The following is a 24,648-nucleotide window of genomic DNA, read 5'->3' on the forward strand; positions in this document are numbered from 1 at the left end:
TGTGAGATCACCCTGGCTGGGCGGGGCAGATGCTGGATTCATACGGGGTATTTGTAGCTGGCCCCGCCCCTTACATGAAAACCAGGGGTCAGGATGACATTGGAACAAGAACTACAGGCACTTGGTAAACCCAGTAAACTTAGCCGCTAATCTCTCAGCAGCCAGCGGAAGTCCAGATGTTTGCCCGGTCCATGTTTGTTCTGGGAGTTGTTGCCTCTAACAAGCTGTAGCTTGAGCTCCTCATTCCCACCGGGGGTGGGGGTGGGGTGGGGTAGGGGGGTGATGGTGGGGGGTGGGGAAGGCAGGGCCAGGCCGGCCGGCCAGTGTAGACACAAAAGAGGATCCTTGCGTGAAATCTACATCCCCACCTGCACCCCATTTTCCCTCAAAGTTGGGACAGTGGTCTCTAACCTCACCCCTACCTCCCCACCCCCGCCCCTGCCATCTGAGGGCCAGCAATAGGCAGGAGGCAGTTTGGGAAATAAAGGCCACCGTGTCTATTTGGTTTCCGAACAGGCTCTTTCCTCAGTCCCCTTGCACACACTTTTCTCTATCTGGAGAGCTATCTATCTGGGGTTGTTTCTGGTGTGTGTCCCCCGTCCCCCCCCTTCCCCCCGCAAGGTCCCTGGACACAAAAGGCCTTAACAAAGTGAAGGCGTGCCCGAGGAAGTTGTCTGACTTGCGGCAGTGGCCCGGGCCATCATTTCATTTTGACCGACTCTCAATATGATGCCGTGTGAGCCAATTAGGGTATGGGTGGCCTTACAGCTCTGCCTGGCTGTTGGCTCGACAGAAGCCGAAGGGCTTTCAGTGCCCGTCTAATGCTCATTAGTGTGTTTCCCTGGCGAGTACAGGACCATACCTCTCCTGGACACTGAACTTTAGATCAAGCCAGGTAGAGCTAACCATCTTTTCACTCCCTTGGACTGGTGGGACCGCACTTCATGCCATCTGACACCTCTAGGGCCAATTAAGGATGCGCTTCAGAGGCAGAGCCTGGAAGGAAGCCAAGGATTTATGACAGCTAGCCTCAGCCTGCAGGGATGCCCTGAAGGCAGGCACCACCAAGGCCTTAGACACTTAGTGATTTCCCTCAACTCATTCTGCCCTTCCCTTCTCTACAGCTAAACCACTTCCTTCCCATTTGGAGGAGACAGGACTCTGGACATCCATGGAGCTCTGGTTCCGAGCAAAGGGCGGGTTGTCAGTAAAGCTTGTGCCACTGAGAAAGGAGGTGAGCCAGGAATGATCCCCCTACAAATCCACCTACACCCCAAATGAGAAAAACGATTCTAGGCCGTGTGAAATTGAGAGGTTTACTTTATTAGAATCTGTGAAGACAAGAGTTTGCAGACACAATGCTGTCTAGTTGTGAACTGCTGCAGAATTCTGTGACGTTTGGATCTATCTTGTAGTGAACAAGCCTCCCAGTGGTTGAGATCTTAGGATATTGTTCCATATTGCAAGCAGATGAGAGGTGTTAAGAGATATTATGGCCATCAACTTTTATACTAGCCATCCACTTAAGCCATTCCCCGGCATACGTACTGCGCAGCCTAATCACAACTATTACGTCACTACAATGTGAAGTTCATCTTCGATTAATAATGCATTTTTGACTCCTGTTTATATTGGTGCATGCAATTCTTTGCTACCCTGGCAATTAACCAGACCTGGACTCTAAAAGCTAAACTTGGTCTAAGTAACATTCTAAGGGCGGGGCAGGCTCTGTAACCTGGACTCAGCCATGGCTCCCTAGAACCTCTTCTGTAGCACCTCCTCTTCCCTCCTGCCTGTCACTCTGCATTTACGAATGCCTGCTGTGTCCTGGAAAGGTTAGTTAAGTGACCAGATAACCTATGCAAAGGACAATCGGTCAAGACCACAGACCTTCTGGAACTTTCTAAGACTGGGGAATGTGTTCCAGGTGTACTCTTCCAGTGTTCCTAGTAGGATTATTTCAGTCAGGGTAGGGATAGATTGGAGATCTTTATACTAAAAGAGTTTGGCTACTGGGACTGCATCTCTGGGTCCAAAGGAAGTCCAGTGAAATCACACCCTTTCCCCATCATCAGTTTGCTAACAGTGCAGATTTCTATCAGCTCGCTTAAGCAACATAGGAGGCAAGGAGATAGGCAGACATACGGTAAGGAGTGCTTTGTTAGCCAGGACAATAAGGGCTTGAGTACATTGCTCCCACTCATTCGACCCAACGGAAACCTTGGCCCATGGAGTACTTGGTTCCTTTGATCATGAAGCACGCCACTCTGCCAGACACAAAGCGTTTTGGTAGGCATCGCTTCCAGAACCAGTACGTTCAGCTCTCAAAGTCTAGACGGGAGAATTGCTACATTACTCTTTATGCAGACCGTTCAGCTTTGGGTAGGGGTGTGCAGGTGTGGAGGGGTCTGATGAAGCTGTCATCTGGGTTAGTCTGTGTGATCAGAGTATTCTGACCCAAGGCACCTCTGTCTATTGCTCAGTCTCGCATGCATCGTCCACTGTGGGGTAACAGCACAGACAGCAACCAGTGAGGACAGTTAAGAAATGAAGCTGTGGAGCTTACAGGCAGCAGCGTTATTAACCAAAATTGCGAGTATTTTCCCTTTCAAACAAGCACAAGTAGAAATAAAGATTTTATACAAGATTCTCGCGTTCTATGTACATAAAATTATATCCATTATAACAAAATCGAAAGTCTATTTGAGGACTGTGGCTGGAAACACCCATGAGCTTCTGAAGCAGGGTTAGCAGGAGTCCTAGAAAGCAGGCATCCTGAGGTCTGGATTTGAGACCCTGCCGTCCAGTTTGGGGTTCCCATTCGCTTGTTCTGTGGTTTGATAGCATTTTTTTTTTTCACATTCTGGCAGGGAGTTCTGCGGCAAGCGGTGTGGAAAAGAAGACAATAGGTTGAAATTCAAAATGCTTTTTAAAAATCTGCATATTGGCTATGATGATGGTTCACAAATCCAACTTGCATTTGAAGTCCCTTCCCTCATTCTGTATCTGTCCATCCATCCACCCATCCATCCGTCTGTCTGTCCGTCTGTCCATCCATTCATTCGCCTGTCCATCCATTCATTATGCATGCTTCCAGTGTTTTAAATCAGGATGAATTCCAGCAGATAAGAAAGAGAGTTCTGAAGAGATAAGAAGGACTATGAGTCAGATTCTTGATTCTTTACCCTCATTTGGCTCTTGAATGTTGAATGTTGGCAAGTCTAGCCTTGCACAGGAGGAGGAACACAGAACCTGGCCTTGGGAGGCTTCTTTTTCGTGGTTCCTCTCCTGCTGTCTTTTTTCCTTCTCTGATCCTTCCTGTGGGGGTTAAAAGGGCAACAGCCTCCGAGGGCAGGTGGACCTCCAACCCTCTTACCTAGAGAGCAGAGTGTAAGTACAGGCACTCTTCCCTGAGGGAAATCTGACAGGGATTGTTAAGGCCACACACTGTGGTCTGTGGTCACTTCAGCTTGGAGGGAATTCTCACATTCCAACACTACGACTGCAGACCCAGAGTCTGGAAGGGATTAGGTTCAGGACCCTGCTCCTGACAAGCACCAGCGATTCTGAGGCTGGAGAGCCACAGGCCTGCCTTCACGGGTCTAGGTTTACGTACTGCTTTTAGGTGAATGTGAAAAGCTGCAGGTTTGATGGAGACATTTCATGGAATAGAACCTCCTTTAATATTTCCTTATGGTGGGATTAAGAAGAGGGGGAAGGAAAGGGTTAACTGAAAATGTGCATGGTTGGCAAGGCTGTTTTGAATTTTTAGATATAAACAGAGTAAACTGAAACTCTATTTTCTCCAATTAAATTTCTGCTAAGGTCACCTAGAATCATGCATGATCTCTGAACTCACGCTTCATTGTTCTGAGAATCACTTTCTGATCTGGGTTTTCATTTACTGGGTTTTCAATTAACTGGGGTCCAAAAATGCACAGCGGTGTTGTGTAGTAATCAGATATACTGAGATAGACCAAATTCGTATACATTTTATCAAAGTGTTTTCATCACTGTCCTAATTTGTCATTAGTCACTACTGCTAATCTCTTACTACTTTATTAAATTGAACTTTGTCCTAGGTATGTATATGTAGAAAAAACATAGTGTATAGATAAGGTTTGGAACTATCTACCCATTTGGTCATCCACTCAGGAGTCTCAGAATGTATACTCTCCAGAGAAGGGGGTACTGCTGTAATTTGGGGTACCTCACTAACTCTTCAGTGTACAGGTTCCACCAAAGCAAGTTTGACCTGCTCTGGAAAATCAAGGCATCCACACTCTTACCCCGACCCCCATCCTGGTTGAGTTAGCCAATGTTGCCCTAGCCTTCACTGAGCCTCCTTGGAATCTAAATTATATGAGAACATGGTGCCTGGTGTAGGCGGTCTTCTCCCACCAGCTTAAAAAACAAAGAATACTGTAAGCTGCCACTGAGTCACCTCTGTGAGTCCCACCATAAAGAGAAGGAATTAACTCTGCAGGAAGCTGGTATTTCCTATTCACAGCCATCCAAGATCATTTTAAAAGACCTCCAATGAATGTTTCCCCCACCCTACCCTGCCCCCGGCACAGAGTGGGCGTCCTAAGCCTTCCCTTTCAGAGCCCTCTTCCAAGCAGGCTGCACCCAGTCCTCACTAAGGGCTGTTTGACCACCCAGGAACCCGTGAAGGCTGGCTGCTCTGGGGATCCTCAAACTTCCTATTTCCACGTCGTGATATTGATTTTTGAGGTTTCTCTTGCTCCGGTGAACCCTCAAAAAGAATCCTTAGTTCATCTTCACTCTGGTTCATGCCTACTGAAATTCAGGTGGGCAGTGGCGAGGGTCAGGATCAGGGACAGAACAGTCAGGCTGAGGTCAGCAAATGCAGATGAGTCCCAGGGGGCTGGTGGCCAGGAGGGACAGTTACATTAGTAATTTAAGAAGTCGATCCCCACTTTGACACTCTTTGAGGTGGTTATGTCGACGGCCGTGGCCTTGATCTCAGTGTCCCCGAACTGCATGATGGTCTGGATCTCTCTGCGGGCGGGAACCGCTGTGCCGCCGCTCCCCGTGAGATCCAAGCGGAGCGTGCCACACTTTTTCACCCCTGGGTCAGTGATGAAGCTGACGTTATCATGCTCAGAGCTGTAGATGTTGATGATGATGACCAGCTGGGAAGGCTTGGCCGGGGTGTAGCTACGCTTGACCAGCTCCCCCAGAGCCACAGACTGGTCGGCGGAGATGAACTTGTCGAAGACGTCGGTGCACCAGCGTGTGCCGTCCTTGACCAATAGCTTCTCGGGAGGGTGCTTCCCTTCCACGTAGCGGTTCAGCACACCTACTCCGTAGGTGAGAGGGGACCGGCGCACCTTGATAACGGCAGGGTCCAGGCCGAAGAGGACAGCGCCCTTGAGGATGGTGAGGCCCACATCCTGCGGGATGATGATCCTGCATTTGTCGCCAAAAGCGGTCTGCACTGCCTGCTGCAAAAGGGGCGCCTCTGCAAAGCCACCCACCAGAAAGAGGAACTTGACCGTGGATACCTCTGGCTTCTGAAACAGGTCCCCTGAAAGGGAAGGAGAGGGGAAGGTCAGGTACCCAAAATCAAGCCAGCAAAGGGGGATCCAGCTGTCTGAGCCTATGGGAGTCTGAGTCTGACCCATGAGCATCAGCTGGTCACTGGCTCTGCCTGAGCCCACCGTTCCCAGTTTTGATTGAGCTGGTCTTATGAAGAAAGGTTCTTATGAAAGAAGCATACACATTGTCTGCTTAGCAACAAAGGCCAGGGCCGTGCCAAGTGGAATCTCAAGCTGTCAGAGGTTGTATTGTCTTTAATAAGAATTCCTTCTTCATAACAATAGTAATCCTCTAAATATGTTAGACATGACTGTTTCTGATAGTCACAAAGGTAGGTGAGAGATGCATAGAGGGTTTTGGATCCTGGGTGTCCCTCGGGGAGGATAACCCGCACACAAGGAGGCAGCCCAGACAGACCTTGTCTTGCTAGAATCCGTCCTTGCTTCACAAAACAGTTCCTTCTTTCTTGGTGAGCCAAGGATTCCTAAGATTTCCTGGACACTTCAAACAGGATACATTCCCAGGGCCCGTCACTCTAGGGTATGAGCTCCCTGGCTGCTGACTTTCAAGGCCAAAGTGAAACCTAGGTAAGGGCAGGTCCTCAGCTTCCTCAGCTTGGCAGAATTAGAGGAACAGTATTCAGAGCCATGTCCAGCAAGCCTGCCTCACGAAGTGCTCAAGCCTTGCCCACTCCAGCAGGCTCCAGCCTTGTGGCTTCCAGATTCCCCACCAACTGGGCTGTGTAAGTACCATCCCTATCCCAGCTCTGTTCCACAGGGGCTAAGACTGGGTCTGACACTCACGGAGGTGCTCGATGATGCTGTCGATGGTCGGCTTGAAGAGGGCGTTCATGGCATCTGGGCTCATCCTCAGCATGCCCTGGGAGGACCACTTCACAAAGTCCACACTGGGAAGAGCATCAAGAGGAAGAAGCCATGAATGAGTGCACAGTGCCAGGTCGATCTGTATAGATGTGTGGCCTGAGAGAACAACTACCCCACTGTGGGGTTAAAGGGGTTTTAAAGTCAAAAGCGTTCTTGGTAATCCCCGCGACTGCCTGGACATAGACCCCCAGATGCTCTAGAGCTAAAACATAACTTATCTGTGTCTCCTTGCTTTATCGCTAACTCCAAATTCCCCCAGTATAATGAAGCCAGTCCTAGCACCAGAGACAAAGAGATGAGTCTCTGCCTTTCATGTTTGCCCAGTGATACTTGGGCAAACACACGTTTGAGGCTCATAGGATGGGTGTGTTGGACTGATCTAAGCTACAAGCCTGTGCTCGGGCACACCTCCTCAGTTCTCTGTGTCCCTGAGGTGTCACAGAGGTGAACCTCATTTTACAGGACCACCTCTGGGCCTCCATCCAAGACCCAGTATGACCAGAGCAGCACTGTGGAGCAGAAAGAACACTGGACAGAGAGCTGGGCTTTGGGGTGGTCCCATCACTTAGTAGCCATGGCCTTTCATCCCCCAACCCCATGCCCCACCCCACCCCCATATATTCTCTGAACCTGATCTCTGTGGCTGGAAGCCAAGGTTAACAGTTCTAACCTTAGTGCCTCTCCCAGGGAAGGCTGTGAAGATCAAGTAGATGCTGTGTCTGTGAAACATTTAACAATGTTTTGTTGTTGTTGTTGTTCCTAGTTTAACTAATGTTGGGAACTAAACAGTATTGGAAACCATTCATTATCCAGACTTTCAGTAGAGACCTCATCTTTCTAGGCCAGGACATATTTCCAAGGCATAAGCCAAAGGACAGTAGCTGGTTGTGAGTGGTTGGTTTCCACAATGGGAGGGCACGAAGACCCCAGGAACTTTGTGCCCAGGACCTGGGATTTTACCCAGAGGGCAGGTGCTCTCTCCAGGGAACCAATGGGGCAAAGAAAATACCATCCAAGTAAGACAGCCAGCTTGGTGTAGCTTGGTGCAGCCCTATCCGAAGAGCACAAAACCTGAGTCAATTCTACTTTGTTTCTCAGTGAAAGGAATCAAGGCTTCTGGAAGAAACGGCCCAGTCCAGTTTGGGGGCAAAAAGTGTGTGATGTGAATCTGGAGAGTCTTCATACAGTAGAGGGCGAAGATACTTCAGAGGCCGGGGTGCTGTGTCAGAAGGGCTCAGAATCACATGGAAGACGCTGCTTCTGTCCAAGGTGGGACACTCAGCACTAATAAGACCACAGATATTACACCAACTACGGTTAAATCCCTTTTCCCTACAAAATAAAACTCATTGCCATTTTGAAGGATGCTAGGGTCCACTTTATTTTTTGAGACAAAGAGTCTCACCATTCCATCTAGCTCTAGCTGGCCCAGAATTTACTATGTAGACCAGGCTGGCCCCAAACAGTATCCTGCTTCTGCCTCCCTAGTGCTGGGATTAAAGTTGTGTACCACCAAGCCACTTGAAAAATAATAACTAGAAGGATGAATAGCTATTTATTCTCTTTCTGTAGTAACTGAACAGTGGACGAATAACTATTTCTTTAGGAGTGTTCCAGACACACCAACCAGGAAGGGGGAAGGCACAGTATCGTGGCACAAATGGGCCCACCCCTAATGAAATGTGGGCTGTGATCATGAGAAGACACTAGCATTCAACAGAAGAGACAAGCAGGTGGCACACGTCCCCTGATGGGACCAAATGGGAACGTGCAGCAGCTGTGATCACCCACACAGGAGCTGCCCGAGGTTAGGCTTTCAACATCCTGTCAGGGGAGAGGAAGGACCATGAAGCCCTACTCTCCCCTCAGAGTTATAAGTAGTGATGGTTGCTGGAGAGGGAGAGATGCTCTCCTTCCAGAGACACGGTGGTAAGGTACCATGTGGAATTATGACTGTCCTGGAACTCACTCTGTAGACCAAGCTAGCCTTGGAGATCTGCCTGTCTCTGCCTCCTGAGAGCTGGTATTACAGGTGTGCACCACTAATGCCCAGCTGGGCCTGCATTTTCTAGTGATTGATCTGGGAGGGCCCAGTCTATTATGGGAGATACCACCCCAGACAGGTGGTCCTGACTGGCATAAGCCAACCATGAGGAGCAAGCCAGTAAGCAGCACTCCTCCGTGGCCTCTGTTTCAGCTCCTGCCTCCAAGGTTCCTGTCTTGCTTGAGTTTCTGTCCTGCCGTCTTTCAATGGCAGACTGTTACCTGGAACCTTGAGATGAAACCCTTTCCTCCCCAGCTTGCTTTGGTCATGGTGTTTTATTATAACAATAGGAGCCCTAAGTAAGACAAAGAATGAGATCAGAATACATTATACACGTACACAAAAAAATGTCACGGTGAAGTTATTACATATAATTACTGTGTGGTTATAAGCATACATTTCTAAAAAGAAAACTGCCACATATTAAGTGGATTTGCCAAAATTCAAACTTGAATCTGCCTGAGACTCGATGTCAGTGTCTTTGCAAAAGCATAGCAAGGGACAGAGAACGCAGATACAGGAGCCTGCAGGCATGCAGTGAGCAAACATAGACTGTGGAAAGCTCTCTGGGGCAGCCAGTCAGCCTTGACAATTGATACACAATGAAGGGTGAAACCAGGAGGGAGGTTTGTATGTGCACGGGGCTTGAGATACTATGTAGCCTCCATTCGGATACTGATACAAACTAAAGCCATGAGACAGAAACTGATGATGCTAACTCTCTCCCCACCCCCAAAACACACCTGTATGACTGTGGGCGTACACAGCTCATGGCATGCATATGGCTCAAAGACAACTTTTTAAAGGTATTAGACATGTGGGGTTTTTTAATATTTAAAACTTTTGCAGTTTTAATTTTACAGTAAACTGAGCTATCTGTGCAAGCTAGGGCCTTGGAGAAGCAGGAAAAACAGATTCCTACGGGGGTTTGTTCACCTACTACACTCTGAGTTCTATTTTAGATGCTGTGCTACAGCAGCCAGCCTTGTGGGTTGAATGAGAGTGACCCTTATAGGCTCATATGTTTGAATGCTTAGTCGCCAGGAAGTGGCACTGCTTGTAAAGGATTGGGAGGTGTGGCTTAGTTGGAGAAAGTATGTCACAGGGTGTGGGGGCGGGGCTTTGAGATTTCAAAAGCCCATGATAGTCCAGGCCCAGTCCCCCCCCCCTCTCTCCCTACCCCGTTCCTCCCTATCTCTATTTATCTCTCAGCTAGCAGATCTGGATGTAGAATTCTCAGCTCCTTCTCCAGCACTGTGTCTACCTGCCTGCCTCCATGCTCCCTGGGAGGGAGCTACCAGCTACATACCAGCTAAAACAGAGACCAAGCTTTCTGTGACCTGGGTACTATGCTAAATGCCTAACAGATAGGAACTCACATTACTCCCACAACAACCATTTGAGGTAAGCAGAATTATTAGTCTTATTTCCATAGTAAACATAAAACTGAGGCATGGATAAGTCGAGTCGCTTGCTTGCTTAAGAGCACACTGTGCATAGGGTCAGAACTCGGGGCAAGCCAACTTACTTGCTCTTCCTCAATGCATGCTCCACGCTGTGGCCCCGGAACTTCTTGTAGTAGTCAATGAAGGAGAAGGGCAGAGTGATGTTCAGGGGATTGGTTCGATCTGGTGCAGCAGCTCTTTTGCGAGACTCAAAGGCAATCATTAGGTCAACCCAGGCTGCCGGGCGTTTGATCTTGAACTGTTCGATAAAATCCTCTCCAAATATTTTACAAAGGAGTTTTTCAAATTCATAATCCACTCCCAGGGATCCGTACGGTCCACCTGAGTGGAGGACAAATTGGAAGCCCATGACATTAGAGAAACTGAGAGACTAAGGCCAAGCACTGAAACGCAGGCCTTCCCTATGTTCTCTGAAGCACACTGCGGCACGCTGGGCACGCAGACAACTACCATGCCCACTCACACTCAAAACCCTTGGGATCTTATTCTGCAGATTTTTTTCCCCTGCAGCAACCTATCTGTTTAAATCTTTTTCTTTATAAATAAAATCAATACAGATAACTAACTTCAAAGATCACAATATCCCTTCTCAGGAAACCCACAGGTGACGTCTGGAGAATTGGTGGACCTCAGGCCCTGTGCAGTCTTTTGATGGCCTTGCCTCAGCAGACCTCCCCTCCCAAGGGGAAAAGGCACAATCCTTATTTTGGTGATCTTATTCCAGGTGCTGAAACCTGGCCTTAGATTCGGTCAGAGGTGACGCCAAGCTACAGGGAAATCCTGGTAAAACTTTAGAAACAGAGCCACTATCTAGTTTGATGGCCAAACTCAAGCAGAGGCTTGAAAGACATTTAGATAAATTTTGCTTTCCAATTGTAAACAGATGGAAGGGCCCTCTACCACCTACAGTCCATATGCTTGCAGTGCTGAGAGAAATGTGAAGTGGGTGAACTAGAGGGGTTGGGGGGAGGGGCTGTGCAGCAAGGCAGAGGCTCACCTGTTGCTTTGTACAGCTCCTTGAGGTGCCCCTCTGGTAACCGTATCTGATGGACGGTCAGGTCTACTGTGCCTCCGCCACTGTCAACAACCACGTACTTGTCCCCTGGCGCAGAAGACAGCAACCTTAAAATACACCCCGTGTCTGTTCCCCCTCAAACAAGCTGGCGAATGATAACCTGGCTCAGTAAGCATCATCAACAGCTCATCTGCATGGTGGGCACTTAATTAGCAGCGTAGCAAATTGATGATAGCTAGAGAATCCAATCATACCCATCTGAGAAGGAAGGCTAAGCATGCATGAAACAGCAGCTGGGTGAGAGACCCTAGAAGACCAAATATTCATTGCACGGCTGTGTCCCCACCATGTCCCATGGCATGCAGTTAACACAAGACTCCCTCCAGAATGGGGGAGCCTTATCTTCCTTGGGAAGAGTATATCTCTGTGGCTTTCTGATATACAAAATTGCAGCTCCCAGCAGGGCAGTCCCTGAGCCAGTGGCCTTTAAAGCATCCAGCCACTGAGTATCTTCCCAAAGAGCAAATGTAACGCATATGAAAGCACTTGTGCCAACGGTGAAGAGGAATAATGATAAGTGGAGGGAAAGGACATCCCCAGACACTACCTTCCTCCAGCTCAGACCAGATTTCTCCTATGACATTCTCCACCAAAAAGGTCCGACTCTGCCGGTTACGTCGAACATGTTCCTTAGCTAGTGGCCAGCAGAGAGAAAGAAATAAAAAGGACCAAGCATAAGAAAGCATGAAGAAGCAGACAGTCATCTGAAGCTTTGGAGACAATGGCATGGCGAGTTCGGGGATGGAATGTTTACTGACACTTGGGCCAAAAGGATTAATGAACATGGCATCAAACACCAGAAAGCCAGTCCTTCCAAGGAAAGAAGCCCTCATCTTTGCCCATGCCCAGCTGTGAAGAAGCCCTGACGAGATTCTTGGCTCTGGCAACTTTCTTCTGGGGAGTGGGTTAATGAAATGGGCCAGTTTCCCAGCAGCCCGTGGTGCCCTGGGTTAAACCATTTCACGTCATGGTGCTTTGGAATGCTGGACACATCTTCCTCATGGGAACCTCTAGGGTAAAAGGATTGGGAGCCCTTCCCTGCAGCTGTTGAGGACAATGTGCACTTCTGCCACATGGTGGCGCTTGGCCCACAAGGTAACATCTGAACCTAGGGGAGCCAGGGGAAGCCTCTGTGTGTGTGCCCAGTGACTGGACCACCTAGGGGACAATGGGGCTCAGGTAACTGTCTGGTCCTCAGCTGAGGAAAGTTGGCTGAAACCAAAAGACTTGGAAATCCCAGGTTTCTTGTTTGGAAATATGAATCCTCAGACCAAAGACCTTCACTACTTTTAAGATCTAAAATTCCTAAGTTTGAAAAAATGGAGCCATGGGCTCAGAAAAGCAGCAGGCCACAGCCAAGTGGGCTTTGGGGGCCAGTCACTTTAGCCCTTTAGGCTTCAGTCTCTTGATCTATAACATGGGGATATCACTAGCTGGTCTAGATTCCTGCTTCCCTAATGCACCCTACTTGTCTACGAAATACCTGGAGTGACACACACAGTAGGTGACACCAGAGGCAGAACACCTACTATGAGACCTAGTGGTCAGGAAATGATAACTCTGATGAATGATTTATTAGAGCAGCCCTGGGGTGACAGAGGAAGGCTTGGCTGCCTCATCTGCCTTCCCTCTCCCCATCATTGTGTTCTTGATATCCCTGAGCTACCCTGCTTCTGAAATGCCCGAGAGTCCCTCCTTAGTGATTATCCAACAGCACCCCCCACCTCCTAGCCTCTTTCTGTAAGAAGCAGACTGTGTGCAAAATCAACTTCTCTCATGATTAAGACCAGCAAACACCAAGCTTGTTCCAGGTTCTTCAGAGCCTGGGCTGAAGTGGTCAAAGGGACACGGCGGGAGGGATCCCCAAACCCAGGGTTCTCTCCTGCTTCCCACACGGGGGCAGGTGAAGTATATTTGAGACTGAATACTTCCCTAGCATGCAAGGAGGCTGAAGTCAGATCCTAGGCACCACAGTTACAACATGAAACAATGTCTCAGACCTTGCAGGAATCTAGCTCACTAAAACAATTTAGATAGCCACAAATGGCATTCATAAAAAAAAAAAAAAAAAAAAAAAAAAAAAAAGCTGAGCAAGGCCGACAAAACATCTTTTCACTTCCCAAAGAACTATCCCAGCTTTTCAGGTAGATTAAGTCCAAGATTGGACAAATGTCTCTTTTATGGACCCCATTAAAACCTATCAAGAGTAAAATATTGTTCCCTACGCACCCTAACTGTGGATGCTCAGTGTCTGCCAGCTCCATCCCTCTGTAGTAGCTTTTGTGATCATGAAGGACCCATGGCATGGCAGATGTGCTGAAACAGTGCTCCCCTGAGGTCCCCCGGCTCCCCACCCTGGGGAGAGCCAGTCCAATGGCAATGTAAGCTCACACCTAAGCCCCACTCTTGCTGCCCCTCCAAGGCAACAAGGTCAACAGTGAGGGGACAGATGTGACTGGAGCAGCAGCCACTGGGTGACGGGGCAGATTAGAGGCAAGGAAACCCAAAACCAAACTCCTGAGGAAGGCTCTCGCTCGATATCTGCAGATGCTTCCTGAAAGCCGAGGGCCATTCTTACACTGTATGTAAAAGCTGTCATGGAGTCGATAGAGCCTGATATGAATCTCTGCTTATGAGCCGAGAAATAGCTTGTAAGGTACAAGTTTGGCCTTCTTTCAAAACAGACTGCAGAGAAAGATGAGTCTTTGTGTGTTTGAAATGATAACACGAGTTCCCTAGAGGAAAGGCTGGCCCTGGTGTCCCTCTACAAAGGATTCATGAGAATAAGGACTAATCTAGCCCTTGGGCCTAAGGGAAAATCTCTGCATTCAGTCTGGGAGAACAGATCTAAGGAGTTAGCAAATAGCCCCTGGCAAGCAGACACAGCAGCTGGGGACAAGGATAGCTCTCGAGGATAGTTGTGACCTCCTGGTCACAACTAAAGACCAGACCTAGGGATTAAAAGGAAAAGGCGTCTCCTGGGACGGAGTTGTCCTGGTGAGGATGACTGAGGAATGGCCTGCAGAAAACTGCACACACAGGTGTGGAAACTACATCTGCTTGGGAGCGAGCCTGCGCCTGGGGTCTTGGCAAGAGCAGACTCAGGCTTCCTATGTGGGGACCATGAAAAAGGTAGATCCGAGCTTAGAGCAAGCAATACTCACTAATGTTCTTCCTGTCCTTGCCTAGGCCTGGGCATTCCAGGGCCACTTGGGGGTGGACATGGGCAGAGGGCACATTTCTCCCCTACTAGGTCCTCTTCTAGGAGCTGAGCAGAACTCAGAGCTGGGGAGTGCAGCACCTCTGGTATTCTTTGTTAGTACCCAAGCTTGGTGCTCTGACCATGACATCACCTCTCCAGAACCCTGGGAGGCCTAGATAGACCCAAAAACAGAGCAGACAGTGGAGCGAACAGTTTTGGGGACCGAGATTTATGTAAGTGACTTATCCAAAAGGCAAAGCTCTTTAAAGTATCCACCCTGGGTCAGACTGAGCAAGTACTCCTTCCCGCAGCTAAGAGTACATCTCCTGGGTCAGGACAGGTCTGCCCACTCGGTGTGTGTGTGTGCAAGGCACCTGATGGGCTCATCACACCCTGCAGCCCACTGGGTGAGTCATGACCAAGTCGACAGTGTTAATGGAGGAATGAATAGCAGGCAAATTAAATTAGAGTAACTCAGTTAATATGCAGGGCAGTCTCAGAGCCTAGTAAAACACGAGGCTGAGACTCACTCTCAGGCCACCCTCAGGTTCTTGACAAGGGGTCAAGGTGACAAGCTGGGGTAGCCAATGCTTAGTTTATCTTAGGGACCAGATAGAAACACCAGGGAATGAGAGGCTTAAGACCCACCCTTCCGGTGGAGCATCCCAACCCTCACAGCCTGAGGGGGGCCTTTAGCATCATCTAAGCTGAGTGGCACCTGGGGGCTGGGAAGGTGGAGCAGAGGGAGGGAGAGAGAGAGCAGAGGTACCCTGTGCAAACCCCGCTCCTACTGTGTCACTGGCACTGTACCCATTGACCACCGCCTTGCTGCTGAGCTCAATCATCTGGTGCAGCCGAAGCTTCCGGCAGTAGATGGAGGCGGCCTCGGGCTCCAGGGCAATGATGAGCTGCTCCGAGTTCTCGGGGGAGGCCAGGCCTGCCTGGAAGACAGAGACAGAAGCTGGGGCCTGGGGCTCCCTGGGCAGGTCTGCTCGGAGGACATCGCACCTTGTCTTGAGGTTGAAACACCCAAGGGAGGATCTGAGTAATAATTAGCTTGGCTTGCTGGGGGTGGGGATGGGCATCTGTGGAGATTAATGATCTGATACTGAGCTCTGGAAGTCCCTATGTGCACAGGACTCCTGGGGAATCCTGGCTCTTGGGGCTTGTCCAGATCGGAACTGAAAAGCACCATGGAAGAGGAAGGGGGGGTGGACCATGGATAAAGTTGGGGACCGTGGATAAAGGTGGGGTTCGTTATGCAAGCAGCTGGGAGTCAGAGTCACACCCACCTCAGAGAGGGGACGGGTGGACCCATTCCCTGTGACAAGACTCGCATGCCCTCTGACAGAGGCCGTGCAGATCCTAGTCTTAGTGAACCAGCAAGCATGTGACAACCCTCCTGATGTCACCAGAGTGCTTGAGCTCCTGCCACCTGCCTGACATGTGAGAGTGGCCCCCAGGGGAAACCTCCATGGAGTCCCTTATTTCCTAGAGTGAGGATGGACAGTCAGACAGAGGATTTAACCAAGGCCTTTATTCTTTCAGTAGTTCGTCATATTGTATTTTGTTCTATTATTTATTTGCTTGTTGGTTTTTTATTTGGAGAAGGGTGTCTCATGGATCCTGGGCTGACCTCAACCTTGCTATGTAGTCAAGCATCCTGTCTCGACCTTTTGAGTGCTGCTCTGTGATTGAGTGTGTGTGTGTCACTGTATCTGTTTGACGTGGTGCTAACAACAAAGCCAGGACTTTGTGTGTGAGACAAACACTCTTCCAATGGATACAGCCCAGCTTCTACATGTTCTTACTATTATAACAGTTACACCCCTAGGTTCCCGTATGCAACTCCATCTGCTAATACCTGGCCTCTTCCTTGGCTGACAAGAGGAAGGAGTGTTTCTGCCCCATGACATGTGACCTGTCCCAGTCACCTCCCCTCCAGGCCCTGGAAGTCCCAAGGGCACCCCTTTCTGCGCATACTCAGAGAAATGAGCCTTGGTCTCTAACTGTGTCCTTGGGCATCCAAGAGCCCAGGGCCAGAGCAGGAGCTGTTCCTGCATAGGCTGTGCCTGGTGCATGGGGCTTTCTTGGCCGCTAGCAGCACGAATCATTCCTGCCACCATGTGCTGTTTTTATGCTGTTTCTAAGGAAACCAGAAGATCTGTTTCCATGCCACGCCTGCTTGGAGAAAGTCCTTCATGCCTACCCTCACTCTATACCAGAAGTTTCGCAGACAGAAAGTGTCCTAACACCGTATATTCACAGGAGAGACAGCTAGGAGCCAAGGGCAGAGGGGAGAGCCTTTCATATAACTCCTTCCCTAAAGGTGCTGTCTCAGTTACTTCTCTATTGCTGAGATAAAACACCACAACTGTCTTAGTTATAGGGTTGCTGTTGCAATGATGACAAAGGGTTTCATTGTCTTAGAACTTCTACATTCCTGTTCATCATCAAAGGAACCTGGAGGCAGGAGCTGATGTAGAGGCCATGGAGGAGTGCTGCTTACTGCCTTGCTTTTTTTTATATATAGAATCCAGGACCACCAGTGCAGGGATGGCACCATCCACAATGGGCGTGACCATCCTCTGGCAATCACTAATTACGAAAATGCCATGCTGGTTGTGGTGGTGCACACCGGTAGGGTTTGCTGAAGGAGGCAGAGGCTGGAGGATCACAAGAAAATATCCTACAGGCTAGCCTGTAGCTGGGTCTTACTAAGGCAATTCTTCAACGGAAGCTCGCTCTTCTCCAGTGACTCTAGCTTATTTCAAGTTGACATAACACTAGCCAGCACAATGAACAGGGCAGCTTATAGAAAGGAGGTTATCTTGTCTTATAGTTCCAGAGAGCTGGAGTCCATAATGGCCAAGCAATGGCCAGGGGGCAGAAGAAGGGCTCACATCTTGAGCCACAAGCATAAAATTAAGAGCACACCAGGAATGGCTCTAGGCTTTTAAACCTCAAAGCCCTCTCCCAGTAACATACTTACTTCATCAAGGTCATACTTTCTAACACTCCCAAACCAGTGCTATAACTGGGGACCGAGTGCTTCAATGTCCAAGAGAATGAGGGACATTTATCACTCAAACCACCACAAACAGGAAGATACCAAGTCCCAAAGAGAGAGTGCCCAACTACCCCAGTTGTCTAGGACAGGAAATACTCCGAGGAACATGCATAGCTAAGCAGAGACATGTTCACACATCCAATGTCAACACAGGTCAAATCAGGTTCCTTAAGTCACGCCACTCTCCTGCCTGGAGTGCTGGCATTACAGGGGAGAGGCCTGGCCCTTTGACAAAACCTCCTCCTCTGGTTTTAGGCACCATCTCTTCACTCCCTGGGAGGGACAGCATCAGATAACGTATTGCCTGGAGTTCCCAACGGCAATCACACTCCAGTGTCATTGATAACATCCAAAAGAGCTATACCAACCAGATAGGCAAAGGAAAGTCTTCATTCTTGATTCTCCATGTGCCTCTCTAGGACCATAACCACCTCAGGATGACTGGCTTCAAAACCCACACCCATGCCCTGCACCAGTGATGGGGTGCCCCTTCCCTACTGCCTTATACTCCCAGCTACGGCAACTCCATAGGCAAGCAACGATGGTGCACATTAGCCTGGACCTATTTGGCTGGGCTGCCCTTAGATGACACTGGCTTAGGCATGAAGGATCTCCCTCTGTTCCCCGTGAAGCAGTTGCAAGTACCTGTGCCCTCCTCCTCCCCAGGTCAGACCATACACCCTCAGCACACAGACAGCTAAAAGGTAAAGGTGCCCCAGCGAGATTGGATGGGTCAGACACGTGAAGTACCACAGGGATGCTGAATCTGCTGATCCTCATTTACTTAAATCCAAAGTAAAGCAGGGCTGGGCTCCCCTGCCAAAGGACAACTCCCGTGCCAGGCAAGCCTTTTCTGGGCTTCTAGCACCAAGGGCCTCCTGGGAGAACAGATGCCTAGAGTCAGCTTCACCTAACTCCTCACCCCTTGACATCCTAAGCAGGACTGAGTCAGAGGGAAACTGTATGTGTGTGTGGGGGGGGGGGGTGTATGTGTGTGGTGTGAATGTGTGTGTATTTGTGTGTGTGGTGTGTGTGTGTATGTGTGGTAAGTGTGTGTATTTGTGTGTGTGTGGTGTGTGTGTATGGTATATGTGTGTGGTGTGTGTGTGTGGTATATGCATGTGTTTGTATGTATGCATGTGTGTGTGGTGTGAGTATGTGTGTGTGATGTGTGTTGATGTATGTGTATGTATGTATGTGTGTGTTGTGTATGCATGTTTGCATGTGTGTATGTATATGTGGTATGTGTATGTTTGCATGTATGTGTGATGTGTGTATGTATGTGTATGTGAGTGTGTGTGGTACACGTGTGCGTTTGCATGTGTGTGTAATGCACAGAGGTGGGAAGCCAGCTTCAGGTGTCCTCCTCCACTGCCCTCCACCTCTCCTTTGTGAGGCAGGCTCTCACTGAATCTGGAGCTCAGCATCTCAGCTAGGCTGGCTAGAGAGCTCCAGGGATGCATCTGCCTCTCCCCCCTCCCTAGTAGTGGGGCTATAGGCATAGCTGCCATGTCTGGCTTTTACAGGGTTTCTAGAGATCCAAATTTAGATCCTCATGTATACAACATGCACCTTACCTACTATACCAAGTTCTCAGCCCCACAAAATCTTTACATGGAAATTGTACTCAAGGGCTTAAGTCCTGGGAGATAAAACCTGGGTTTGTGTGTGGCTGACGATTAGCAAGATGGTCTCTTCCTCTCAGAGCCTAACATTGAAAGGACACCTCTGGGGACTTGGGGAGATGGTTCACAGGAAAAAGCATTTGCTGCTCTTACAGAGCACGGGAGTTTCACTCCCTGCATCTACAGCAACTCACAGCCACCTGTCACTGTAACCCCAGCAAATCCTAGGCCCTGTTTTGCTACTGCTGGGTACGGTAGTCACATACACAGACACACAGACACACACAGACACACAGGCACACAGACACACAGACATACACAGACACACAGACACACACACACACACACACACACACATATATATATATACATAATTAAAAATACACTCTTTTATAAAAAATCAGACATAGACCGGGTGTGGCAGTGCATACCTTTCATTTTAGCATGAAAGAGACAAAAACAGGTAAATCTCTGTGAATTTAATGCCAGCCTGGTCGACAGAGCTAGTCCTAGGATATCTGGAGCTACATAATAGAGAGATTGTCTCTAAAACAACAACAAAAAGACATGCCCAGGATAATGGAGTCTGCCCCAAACGGTAGAGGCCATGCACACATTGAGGGGCTGGCTTGGTTTCACAGCAATGCCTGTGACCCATTTCCACAGGGGCCCTCACTGCAACTATGAGAAGATACACAGGAAAAAAAAAACAGAGGTGAAGGTGTGTACCCCACTCCAGAAAGGAGGGGCCACCATGATGACATGAAGTCTGGGTGGTGTCACAGGTCTGGGTCGTGTGTCGTCCCCCCCCACCCCCCGCATAGGCTCATCTGCATGGTGGTTTGAATATGATGGACCCAGGGAGTGGCACTATTTGGAGGTGTGGCCTTATTGGAGTAGGTGTGGCCTCGCTGGATTGGGAGTGGTTTTGTTTGAGTGGGTGTGGCTTTGTTGGAGTAGGTTTGTCATTGTGGGTGTGGGCTTTAAGACCCTTGTCCTAGCTTCTGGCTATTATAAATAAGGCTGCTATAAACATAGTGGAGCAGGATCCATGGCTCCAGATATGTATGTAGCAGAGGGAGGGGAAACCTTTGGCCCTGGGGAGGTTTGATGCACCAGAGTAGGTGGATCCTAGAGCGATGGGCCAGGTGAATGTGGGTGGGTAGGGAAGCACTCTCATAAAGGCAAAGGGGAGTGGGGAAGGCATATGTGAGATAGGGGGTTGGTGGAGGGGTAACCAGGAAGTGGGATATCACTTGAGATATAATGAATGGAATGATTAATAGTAATAATATTAAAAAGACCCTTTTCCTAGCTGCCTGGAAGCAAGTCTTCTCTTGTTTGCCTTTGGAACAAAATGTAGAACTCTCAGCTCCTCCTATGCCATGCCTGTCTGGGTGCTGGCATGCTCCTGCCTTGATGATAATGGACTGAACCTCTGAACCTGTAAGCCAGCCGCTATTAAATGTCCTTATACGAGTTACCATGGTCATGGTGTCTGTTCCCGGCAGTAAAACCCAAACTAAGACACCCTGGTTGGTGACTGGTGTTTGAGAAAGCTGTGGAGCCCTTGGCGGCAGGACCTTGCTAGGGGAGGGAAGCATGTCCCAGAGGGCAGGGCTGAGATGTTCAGACTTCCGCCTGTCCTCCTGTCTGCTCTCACTGATCCGTGTTCAGGATGTACTCTCTAGGATTCTCAGCCCTGAGTTGCCACCTCCCCACCAGGACAGGCTCTTGTCCTTCCAGATCACTGAACTCAGGTGAACTTTCTCTACAAGCTTCCTTCGGTTGTGGTGTTTTATCACAGCAACAGAAAGGCAATCAATATAGTAACCATACCCCATTCGTTTGTTCCAGCCCCCGTCGTCACATTAGCCAAGAGACCAAGGAGCTTTGTGGCTGCCAGTGAGCTCCTATGGAGCCATAATGGAGAGCTGTGGGAAGTGACTCTTCAAAGCGCTGCAGGGGTCAGCTGACTCTGTACAAATATTTCTATTTTTCCAGGAGGATCTGGGAACCACTCATGCGCCCCCAGGGACAGGAAGAGATGGAATAGAACTGCCTAGGCCTTCAAAATCCTAGACAGCTTCATCTCTGGCAGGAGAGCCTGGGCTCAGATACTTAGAACCACGCTCATACAAACTCCTTGGCCCAGAGATCAGTGAGCCCAGGGTTTCTCTGCCTTTGGAGCTGGTACTCTGGAGTTACTATTCCTGTGTGAGCGCCTCTCTACTGGGAGGCAGGCATAGGGGGTAGTTTAGCCACCTGGGACTCCACTCAGCTTGGGCTATGTGTGTGCACGCACGCCTGCATGCACATACTTGACAGCCTAGATCCTTCATCTGCACACATACTCCTCTCTGAACAGCGCACCTAGCAACGTGTTAGCAACAGAGGCCTGCACACTGCGCTGAGCAGCACACACATTGTGCTTGTAGCAATGGAATAAGTTTTCACCCTAAAGACCATCAAACTTAGAGTCAATTCAGTTGCTTATGTCTGGGCACAGCAAGCAGGAAGGCCAATCCGACCTGGACAAGTTTGGGGTACGTGCACAATAAGGCTAACTATGTCCTCAGAGTGAACATTCAGAGACATTCCTGCATTTATCATCTTATGGCTATGCCTAGTTGGGTTGTGTATATGATTTAAAAACCAAATGCTTTATGGGAAGGGACAGGCACAGTAGAGAAACAGGCATAAGGCTTCATCTGTCAGTACAATAGATAAAACCATGAAAACTACCTCCTAGTGATCAAATGTGTCTTCATTTGGGCATGAATATATACAGCCAATCTTAAGAGTATATTCCTTTTAAATGTTTTATTTTGAGTAAAGCTTTCTGGCTGCTTTGTGACTCTGCCTTTCTTTCTTGCATGAGACACCAGAGCTCGGAAACCAGTCCGTACCCTAACCACCAGTAACACTGGCACTGCTACCGGGCACTTCGGTCTGCCTCCGACTATGTAGAGTTGGTACAGACACATCAAGCCTCTGCACTGGGCTCTGCGCTCCCTAAGCACAACAGGGAGGTCTTCTCACTCTGTAGCAGGTCTCAGTTGCTGAAGTAGTGACTCAACCCCTTCTCCAGCCAGCCGCCTTCTTCTGCGCTCTCCTGGCCCTGGTCTCTGTTGAACTGAGCATGCGCATTCTGTAGGAGGGCCCCGGGCGTCCTGAAATGTGTGCAAACCTGCAGCATGCTACCCCACTTACTCCTCCGGGATCTAAAACTGCCTGGTGGGAGCTAAATTTTAAAGCCCTTCTGGAATTGTGAGATCCACTCAGGAGGTGTGGGCGACTGAACTGCTCTCCGGGGAGCCCACAGAAGTGGCTGTTTACCCCAACTACTCAGCTCCTCGGTCCTTTGCAATCTGCCAGGAAAACCAGCCAAGAGACTTCGTCCACACATGAGAAAGACGGCCAGGCCAGCTACATGTTCTACCGGGCTGCCGTCGAGTCCCAGCTGCCCCAGATGGGAGTCGTACATGCACTTAGGTTTCCCCTGATAGGGTTATTATTCACTGCAGCCTGTCCAGGCAGGAAGTTACACGCTGCGTCTCCATGTCAAATGAGGTCACTGTACATGGGAGTATCATTTATTTAAGAGGCTTCTGGAACTCACCAGGGTTACACATTTTATGCAAAATGCCTCTAAAATAAAACTGGACAATTTCCTGTCCACGGTCCTCTGAGATTTAGCCTTCCCCCTTCCTCTCCCCTGCCCGCCCCGTCTTCTCTTTCCCTCCCTCCCTCCCTCCTAGATCTTTCCTGAAGGCCTCATATGAACAATCCAGTGTCCTTTCTGCTCTTCAAGGATCCATAGCCGTCCAGAGTGTGCAAATCCTAAGGGATTGAGATTTGGCACATTCTTTCTCCCACGACTGAGACCAGCAACCTAGGGAAGGTCTCCGGACAAAACAGGTCTGTGTGCACAACTCTGCAGCCCTCGAGGGCACCGACTCAAGCGGAGGCCCTAGACCTAGTCCAGACTAGAGGATGCTCTGCCAAGATCATCCTAGCTCTTCTCTCTCTGAGTCTCCTTCCCTCCCTCTGGCAGGTGAACGTAACAAAAACTTGTACTAAGAAAGCCTCCTAAAAACTTGAAGGAGGGCCTCTGTGTTCCCCACGCGAGCAGAATGGCCGCCCAGCTTCCCTACTAGTGTTCTGCTGGTACACTAGTTCTGCTTCATTCGAAGGTCACTCCTGTGGGAGAGCTGGCAGGCAGCTACCACGGTGTAGGAGGAAGCAAATGCTCATCTGATTAAGGTCCTTTCATGGAGATCGACAGATACCCTGTGAGCGTTCCCAGAAGACACTGGGCTCAGAACACTTGTTTTGCTTATGAACTGCATAAACCAGGGTTCTCCAGGGAAACGATACACGCAGGGTACTCAACACACGCAGCAAGAGATGTCTTACAAGGATTTGGCTCACGATTACAAAGCCTGATGAGTCCCAAGATCCAGGAGATCTGGCTGGGTAGCTCCTGTCTGAAGGTCACGGGCTCACAACCCAAGAAGAGCTGATGTTTCCATCGGAATCCAAAGGGAAGAAAAGAAAGAATACATGTCCCAGCTGAAAGGCAAGCAGGAAGGATTTCTTCCCGCTCAGAGAAGGGGCAGCTCTTTGCCCTGTTCAGCCTTCAGTTGGCTAGAACAGGCCCATCCGTGTAACAGAGTCACCCGCTTACTCCGGGCAGCTAAATGGTGACGTTCAAATCATCCTTATAGGAACACCAAGAGCATTATTTTTAACCAAACACCTGGACAAACTCTGACCCACTTGAGCTGACCCACAAAATTAACTTTCCAGGACTGAATCTTCCTCATGCTACAGTTTAAAAGGCAGAGGGGTGCGGTGAAGAGATGTCATGTGCTGTACCCCCACTCTTCCTGGAACTCTTCCTGAAGGCAAGCTGAAGACACCGCAGACCAACCATTCCCTGTGTGTATCCTCTAAGTTCCTATCTGTAAGCCATTGGGCCCCATGAGCAACCTGAGGACCCTAATTCAGCTGGGCCATTCTATCCAGTGCCTTTCAGAGCCTGGCACACAGGGGCCCCAGTGTAAGGGCCTAATGAAGAAATGAGTAAAAAAAAAAAAAAAATCAAAGACTAGCCAAACAAACAAAGTGGCTATAAAGGACCCACCACCAAAGAAAAGTTAACCTGACTTAGAAGACAGTCTCAATGTCCTGCATGCCTCTGAGCAAACCAATCCTCCTGCCTCAGCCTTCTAAGTACTGAGATTACAGGGATCAGCCACCACCCCTGGCTTGTAAGGCCATCTTTATTCCACCAAGGACACTATGCCCTTCCTTGTCGGATTTTTCTCCTGAGACTCTGAAGGGTGACTCCACCCCTTGTCCTACCCACTCAGAGACTCCATCCTAGGAAGAGCCAGGCCAGAGCTGCCCGGACTAACAAATTGACCAACCACGCACCTCTCTTTTTATTCCAGTCTAAAAATAAGATCTGACCCCTCTACAGGTCATACATTTGCTGCTGAAGCCTTCCTGTGGGCTGGGGAGTTCGAGCTGAGGCCATGAAGTTTGCATATCCTTCCTGAGAACTGTTCAGAGCACAGTGCAGTATGGGCAAATGGTCAAGTCCCGACGGCCCACCCCTGAACACACCCATCTTTGGACACACCCTGAAGGCTTATGCCCAGGGCTCCTGTGAACAACTAAGGTGCGTCTGCATCCTTCTCTTCTTAAAGGTT

General features: G+C 49.3%; 1 protein-coding gene and 1 long non-coding RNA gene across 6 annotated transcripts in view; one reads left to right on the forward strand and one right to left on the reverse strand.

Annotated features, from left to right (window-relative positions):
- The first annotated feature begins 67 nt into the window (after window positions 1-67).
- Window positions 68-7,925, forward strand: Gm41877. The gene is made up of 3 exons (XR_877967.3): window positions 68-124; window positions 1,125-1,234; window positions 7,545-7,925. It is a non-coding gene; the product is annotated as a predicted gene, 41877 (long non-coding RNA).
- Hspa12a (heat shock protein 12A) overlaps window positions 1,303-24,648 on the reverse strand; it is a 147,923-nt gene continuing 124,577 nt past the window's right edge. For 2 of the 5 annotated variants that reach the window (NM_001327998.1, XM_006527377.2), the window contains 6 exons: window positions 15,003-15,174; window positions 11,579-11,665; window positions 10,954-11,058; window positions 10,019-10,277; window positions 6,366-6,469; window positions 1,303-5,551 (listed from right to left, as the gene is read on the reverse strand). In NM_001327998.1, the coding sequence (NP_001314927.1) occupies window positions 4,914-5,551; window positions 6,366-6,469; window positions 10,019-10,277; window positions 10,954-11,058; window positions 11,579-11,665; window positions 15,003-15,174 (1,365 nt within the window). In that variant the 3' untranslated portion in view covers window positions 1,303-4,913. The remainder of the gene's footprint in view (window positions 5,552-6,365; window positions 6,470-10,018; window positions 10,278-10,953; window positions 11,059-11,578; window positions 11,666-15,002; window positions 15,175-24,648) is intronic. The other 3 variants (XM_011247368.3, XM_006527379.4, NM_175199.3) reach the window with 2 other exon arrangements.

The sequence above is a fragment of the Mus musculus genome, chromosome 19 (assembly GCF_000001635.26).
Source record: "Mus musculus strain C57BL/6J chromosome 19, GRCm38.p6 C57BL/6J".
Lineage (NCBI taxonomy): Eukaryota > Metazoa > Chordata > Mammalia > Rodentia > Muridae > Mus > Mus musculus.